The 7,510-nt window shown below is 41.5% G+C and overlaps 1 protein-coding gene across 6 annotated transcripts in view; it reads left to right on the top strand.

Annotated features, from left to right (window-relative positions):
- The window catches only part of LOC107043645 (sodium/potassium-transporting ATPase subunit alpha), a 46,686-nt gene that overhangs the window by 17,363 nt on the left and 21,813 nt on the right, over positions 1-7,510 (top strand). Inside the window, exons 1-2 of one of the 6 annotated variants that reach the window (XM_015265218.2) lie at positions 90-195; positions 676-904. The exons of 3 other annotated variants lie outside the window; for them this stretch is intronic. In XM_015265218.2, the coding sequence (XP_015120704.1) occupies positions 902-904 (3 nt within the window). In that variant the 5' untranslated portion in view covers positions 90-195; positions 676-901. Of the gene's footprint in view, positions 1-89; positions 196-675; positions 905-7,510 lie in introns of those variants that run through there. 2 more of the 6 variants (XM_015265219.1, XM_015265217.1) reach the window with 2 other exon arrangements.

Raw genomic sequence — 7,510 nt, 5'->3', positions numbered from 1 at the left:
GGGCGCAAGGGGGAGAGAAAATGTTGGAGACGGGTCGATGATGCCGGCGCGGATCCGAGGGAGGCCGACGCGCTTCCTACCGTTCAGTCAGTCTCTGGTACCCCTCCGAAGCCGCGACGTTAAACGCTTCTTTCGCATAGAAAAAATATAATACTGTTTTAATCGACGCACGCCGCAGCCATGGGTGACGACAAGGTTTGTGAAAGAGAACGGAAAAATTATTGAAATTTTTGGTTTTTAATTTGTTTTTTGGAAAAAAAATTTCTGGTGGTCGGGGCGAGTGTGAGGTTAAATTGTTGCCAGGGGCGTTTTTTGGGAGTCGAATTTTAGGTCTCGTTCAGATTTTTTCGCGAGTGATTGGTGCATTTACTGCCCGGAACGGTAATTTTTCCGGCATTTCTTCTCGTTTTTTCTTCTTTTTTTCTCCATTCTTCTGTGGAAAATCGAAGGGGTCAGCGGATAAAGAAAAGGGGCGGGGGGTGGCTGGTTGAAAATGCTAAAGGGGCATGTATAGTGGACGGTGTCTGTGCCAGGCAGTCGCTTCGATCGAGGGTGGAAACCGGGAATGGGCGGGGGTGAGGGAGAGGGGGTAAAGCCAAGAGAAAAAAGAAATTTTCCCATTTTCCCTTGATTTCCATTGGAATTTTTTCCGTTTTAATTCTGAGTGATTTTCAGTGATCGTCAGATACACGAGAGTGTCGCCTTCCGTTTTGTCCGTGAAGAAGCTGAAGATTTTTTTTTTTGAGAGAGAAATTTTGAGGGAACTTTAACGATTTGCGGGGGCTTCTTCACGGGTACTTGTTCGACATATTGAAAAAAGGGAATTAATCGATAATTTCGAGGGAAACTAATTGAAGAAAGAAGAATCTTCGATTGTCGTCGTTAAACTCCGGATACAAAAATGGTAACGATTTTGAGATGAAACAAGTATTCTAGATTTTTTATTTGATTTTTTAGATTTTTGAGATTAGAGGCTAGTCATATTTTCTAGAGAGCAAGCTTTAATCGGTGCATTTATATTTTTGCACGTGCAGTTGTTGGAATTACCGCTGTACTTTTTTTTTCAAATCATCAGTGAAAAGTGATTTTTCCAGTGATCATCTGCTATAATCATGGGATGATGCCGCAGTGCGGTACAAGTGACGTGAGATTACCTCCATCTGTCCTCTCTCACGAGATTAATTTCACAAAAATTGTCATTAATCCTGCAAAAATTCCGGTAATTTATCGCCTGTGAATGACCACAATCTGTGAACATCTTGTGCTTGACCTCGAGTAATGGATAATCGGTGAAATATTTGGAATTATGTGTTGTACAAAAACGTGAGGATGTGAAAAAAGCCCTCGGTGAGGTCCTCGTAACGCTCGCAACACTTGAAAAATGATCGTTTGACTCTTGAGCCCTCAAAAATTCCCGAAATGGAATTTTCCACAGACTAATATTCCGTCAGTTTCACAGCTTCATCTCGTAACGTCCGATCCCCTTCTTTAACGTCCCAGTTTCCGGTCAGCTGATTATCGGAATTTTCTCCACGTAACAGCATTGAGGGGGACCCTTGATTCTGCGCACCACATCATCACCCAAAAATCGTGATTCTTCCTTTATCACATCATTTCGTCATTGCCCTCGAAAAATGATACGATTTAGGTGAAATTCCGTTGAGAAAAGCCTTCACATCGTCATCCTTATTGCAATCCGTAGACAGCGTCTCAGAAAACTTCGCTTCACTGATCCTTCCTCACAGAAGATAAACCTTGATTCTGCGCACCACACCTTCACCCAAAAATCGTGATTCTTCCTTTATCAGATCATTCCGCTATTGCCCTCGAAAAATGACACGATTTAGGTGAAATTCCGTTGAGAAAAGCCTTCAAATCGTCATCCTTATTGCAATCCGTAGACAGCGTCTCAGAAGACTTCGCTTCACTGATCCTTCTTCACAGAAGATGAACCTTGATTCTGCGCACCACATCATCACCCAAAATCGTGATTCTTCCTTCATCAGATTATTCCCTCATTGTCCCCGAAAAATGACTCGATTTAAGTAGAATTCCATTGAGAAAAGCCTTCAAATCGTCATCCTTATGGCAATCCGTAGACAGCGTCTCAGAAGACTTCGCTTCACTGATTCGTTCTCACAGAAGATGAACCTTGATTCTGCGCACCATATCATCACCCAAAAATCGTGATTCTTTCTTCATTAGATCATTCCGTCATTGCCCCCGAAAAATGACAGGATTTTGATGAAATTCCGTTGAAAAAAGCCTTCAAATCGTCATCCTGATTGTAATCCGTTGACACCATCTCAGAAGACAGCTTCACTGATGAAGGATCACAGAAGATGAACCAGCAAAAATCATCAGTTATGGTTTCTACAGGCTTATGTACACACGATCATCACTCGGTAAATCGTCAGTATTACGTACCCCAGTGGCCATGCGTTTGGTGACGTCTCATCAAGGCCGGACACGTCAATTGATAAGGTCGTTCCTTTTAAGTCAGTCCCTTACCAAGCGTTTTTCCATTCATTGAAATCTCACTGGTCGTTATAACTGATACGAAACAGTTCTCTTCCGGCTGTCGTATCATTCCACATGTGCATATTACATTGGCTCAAATGTATTATCAACGACATTCGTCTTGAAGGCTTGAATATTTCAGCCTCCATGATCCTTTCTGCCCTAGACTAAATTCGTTTATCATCTGAAAGGGATGATTCGGAAAGACATTGCGATGCGATAACTAATTCATAATGATTATGACATACTTGGTTTATTCCACACGAGTGGTATTCTCGTGAGTTGAAAAGAGGGGTTGGTAACAGGGACAGATGTATCATCACGAAGGGTCGCAGACCAGATGGCGCCTACAGCGTTGTACGCCTTCTGGGGAGGGAGGAACTATCGATCGTAACCTATTTATAATTCATCTTGAATTTCGATTAGTCACGAATATCCCTTTAATTTTTATCATATCGGCGCTGATAGTTCGGGTTTTTTGAGCGGGCGTGTAGTAATGACATGTAGGAGACAGGGGATTCAGAAAGGGGTTAGAGGGGGGCTCAAAACTGACATACGGTGGAGAGGCACCGGCAACTTGAGTTATTTTTAGATTAATGAGGACGTAATGTGGATTGATTTTCTCGGTGACGGCGGGGCTCTAGTTTTACGGTTTGTTGACTTGTTTTTAGGAGAATCTGGATGGCATTAATTACTTTGGGTACTTTCAAAGACTTCTGTGTGGACAGTCGTGGGTCTTCGCTGGTGAAACAATCCTCAACCGTGTTGACGAGGGTCATTGGCCTATTTTATAGATCAAGGGAGGAATGCTTTAGGGTTGTTATGATTTCAGAAAGAGTTCTTTGGTTTCACCCGGTCTTTTTGAGAAGCTATACTTTGGCTGGGAAGTCTAGACGACAATTTTTCCAGGCTTGATCAAATCGCAGTCTTCAAGACTTGATTTTAAGCTGAAGATAAATAGAAAAGATGTTGGCTATCCTGATAGGAATTTATTTGTCTCCAAGGGACAGATTCACACGGAATGACCTAGCTAACCAGTTACAATTTTGATTCCGTCAAAATTGTAACCGCTTGTAGTTTTCGGTTTCGTCAAGTCTTTAGAGATCTTCAGCAAAGTTGATGCTGATGAAAAGCTGTACTTCTAGGCTTGAAGGCAAATCGCATTCTTCAAGACTTGATTTCAAGCTGAAGATAATCAGGAAAGATGTTGATGGTTATCTTGATGGTAATTTATTTGTCTGCAAGGAAAATATTCAAACGGAATGAACTAGCTAGTTACAATTTTTATTCCGTCAAAATTGTAACCAGTTGTAGTTTTTCGGTTTTATCAAGTCTTTCTGGAAATCTTCAGGGAAGTTGATGCTGATAAGAAGCTATACTTTTTGGCTAGGAAGTCTAGACAACAATTTATCCAGGCGTGATGTCAAATCACATCCTTCGAAACTTGATTTCAAACTGAAGATAATCAGGAAAGATGTTGTTCGTTATCTTGATAGCAATTTATTTGTCTCCAAGGGAAAGATTCAGATGGAATAAACTAGTCAGCTGGTTACAATTTTGATTCCGTCCGGCATTAAATGACCAATCTCCCTCTTGACCCAATTCGTAAAATGCTCACTGGCGTTAGATACAACTTGACAATGTCCAATACAAATCTTTTTATGCCTTTTGTTCATTCCCTCTCGCTCACACTTGCCACAAGTGCTGAGTTGAATGGGAGACGAGGGGAAATCCACAATGATTATATGTGTGACGCACTCAAGGTGTGACGTATTACACATGCTGCTGGGTACAGCAGGCTTTGTGATATTGTCTCACATGTAGGGGAAGGAATTTAGGGGAATCTAGGGGTGTTCAGACATTTTGAAATCACGAAAAAAATCTTTCGCAATCGGAAAAAATATGCTTGTGATTATTTGACCCTTAAAGTCTCAAGAATCCATTAAATTCGATTTTTTGCTGACAAATATTCTATCGATTTCAGCTTCGTGAGGGTTAAATGAATCGTCCTTGATAATTAATAAATCGCTTCATTTGGGCAGGAGATGTTGACGATTGAAAACGATTCGTTCCTGCTGGAGGGGAAAATTTGGAGAATTAATTTTAGGAGATAAGGAAGTGCCTCGCGAGAACCCCTGAATCGATGTAATAACGTTATCTAGTCATTAATTCTGTTGTACCCTCTGTTCGGATCGTAGTGATACATTTTGGATGAAAGCTGATCTGATCTGGGTTGAACAGGCGTTTTGAGGAGGATTATGTGGAAGTTTGGTTCAACTTTCGGAGGGCAATCTTCTTGGTGGCATGGAACATTGAGTTTATGTGATCGTTGGGGTGAGGAATGGTGGAACGACACCTTTCTGAGATATTCGGGAAATAGATTGTTCAATAATCTGGAAGAAGTCTTTGACGCAGCGATCCCAAAATACCAGAAATTGGATTTTCAATTGTAATTTCAATCGTCGCTGTGTGAATTCCTGAAAGCATGTCGAGACTTGGGTCTTCTCAACCTAAAATTGAATGCGGATCAGCGAAAGGTGCTTTTTCTACAGAGGGTTATGTGATGGATGGAGGAGATTATGTGCTTCAGGGAAGAAAAGGCTATTGTGCTATACTTCAATAGCTTCAACTAACATTTCCGGATTCTGACAGTCCAAATTCTCATCAACATGTCTTCATTCAGTTTTACATCTGAAATGGGTCAAGAAATACTACCTCTTTAACTCATTTTGCCATCAGATTAATCAATCACCCAAAAGAAGTCTTGACAAAGTAGATCATCTTCTCGAATATTGAAGACTCAATACTTTCAATCAACACTTCGCAAATTCCTTAAAGCATCTCAAGCCTTCTGGCTTGAATACCAAATGTTGTCTTTTCAAAAGAGCTTGAACCCCTCTCAGGTCAGACGATTACGTAACGGATGGAGTCCCAATGGATGAAGAGGCATCCTGAGTTATGCTTCTGCATCTTCAACTCACATTTCCTAACCCTGACAGCTCCAATTATCATCAACATGTCTTCATTCTGTTTTCTATCTAAAATGAATCAAGAAATACTACACTCCTTGACACATATAACTATCAGATGCATCAATCCTCTAAAAGAAGGATTAACTTGATGAAAATTTTCTGTCTGAACCATCTTCTCGAATATTGAAAACCTAATACTTGCAATCAACACTTCGCGAATTCTTGAAAGCATCTCAAGCCTTCTGGCTTGAATACCAAATGTTGTCTTTTCAAAAGACCTTGAACCCCTCTCAGGTCAGACGGTTACGTAATGGATGAAGTCCCGATGGAAGAAGCGGCGTATTGGGCTACACTTCAGCACCTACATCTCACATTCCTTCATCCTGACAGTCCAAATTCTCATCAACACCTCTTCATTCTGTTTTCTACCTAAAATGAGTCAAGAAATACCTCTTTGACACATTTAACCATCAAGTTAATCAATCCTCTAAAAGAAGTCTTGACTTGACGAAAATTTTCCGTCCGAACCACCAACAAGTAGATCGTGTTCTCGAATATTGAAGACTCAATACTTTCAGTCAACAGTTCGCAAATTCCTGAGAGCATCTAAAGCCTTCTGGCTCAGATACCAAATGCTGTTTTTTCCAAAGAGCTTGAACCCCTCTCAGGTCAAACGATCACGTAACGGATGGAGTGCTAATGGAGGAAGGGGCATATTGGACTATACTTCAGCACCTTCAACTCACATTCTCTCATCCTGACAGTCTAAATTCTCATCAACATGTCTTCATTCTGTTTTCTATCTAAATGAGTCAAGGAATACTTCCTCTTGTACACATTTAGTCATCAAATTAATCAATCACGCAAAAGAAGTCTTGACACAGTAGATCATCTTCTCGAATATGGAAGACTCAATACTTTTCATCAACCTTTCGCAAATTTCTTTAAGCATCTCAAGCCTTCTGGCTTGACTACCAAATGTTGTCTTTTCAAAAGAGCTTGAACCCTTCTCAGGTCAGACGATTACGTAACGGATGGGGCCCCAATGGAAAAAGAGGCGTATTGGGATATACTTCAGCACCTTCAACTCACATTTCCTAACCCTGACAGCCCAAATTCTCATCAACATGTCTTCATTCTGTTTTCTACCTAAAATTAGTCAAGAAAGACTACCTCTTTGACACATTTAACCATCAGATTAATCAATCATCTAAAAGAAGACTCGACTTGAAGAAAATTTTCTGTCCAAACTACCAAAAAGGAGATCTCGAATGTTGAACATCCAGTACTTTCAATCAACACTTCGCAAATTCCTGAAAGCATCTCAAGCCTTTAGTCTCGTCAACCGAACATTGTCTGGACCCCTCCCACCGTTCCAACGATTATGTAATACCTGAAGTAGATACCGTTCATGACAGAAGACACATACAGCCATCAGCCAAGCTTCAACCCCTTCACCACCCATCGACCCACACCAAAACGTCACCATTCCTTCCCACCAATTAAAAACTCAAAAAAAAAATGAACTCTCCCCTTAACAAAGCCATCACCCCTTTCCAAATCCACGATTACGTCATACATAGGATACCGCGTGGGGATAATGGAAGACCCCACGAGCATTGCGGAGTGGTGGAAACGCCCATTCACTGAAGAGGGCTAACGCGAGAAAGGAATAAAAATGAGGGCAACCCAGAAAGAAAAAAAAAACTTTCAGCGCGTAAAGTGTGTGTATTCACATCAGTCGAGGTTCTTCAATAGAAAAAGAAGGGCCAGAAAAGGGGGGAAAATAACTGTGGATTGTAAGGGGGGGGGGCAGGGGTCTTTTAACGCTGGAACTGTGCGCACTCTAGGCACCTAAGAGACTCCCTGTGCCCTGGTTGCGTATTGATCCATTGCATTTTGCTAGATAGGGGGCGCCTGCACGGGTCAGGGGTGACTGGATGCATCTGCGCATGCGCGTGGCTTGGTCAATCCAACATCGACCCATAACCAGTCGTTACTGATATCGAGAGAGAGAG

Source organism: Diachasma alloeum, unplaced genomic scaffold (assembly GCF_001412515.2).
Source record: "Diachasma alloeum isolate Michigan unplaced genomic scaffold, Dall2.0 Dall_scaffold_00608, whole genome shotgun sequence".
In the NCBI taxonomy this organism is placed as follows: domain Eukaryota; kingdom Metazoa; phylum Arthropoda; class Insecta; order Hymenoptera; family Braconidae; genus Diachasma; species Diachasma alloeum.
The sequence above is the reverse complement of the archived record's forward strand: the minus strand, read 5'-3'. Positions and strand labels throughout refer to the sequence as shown.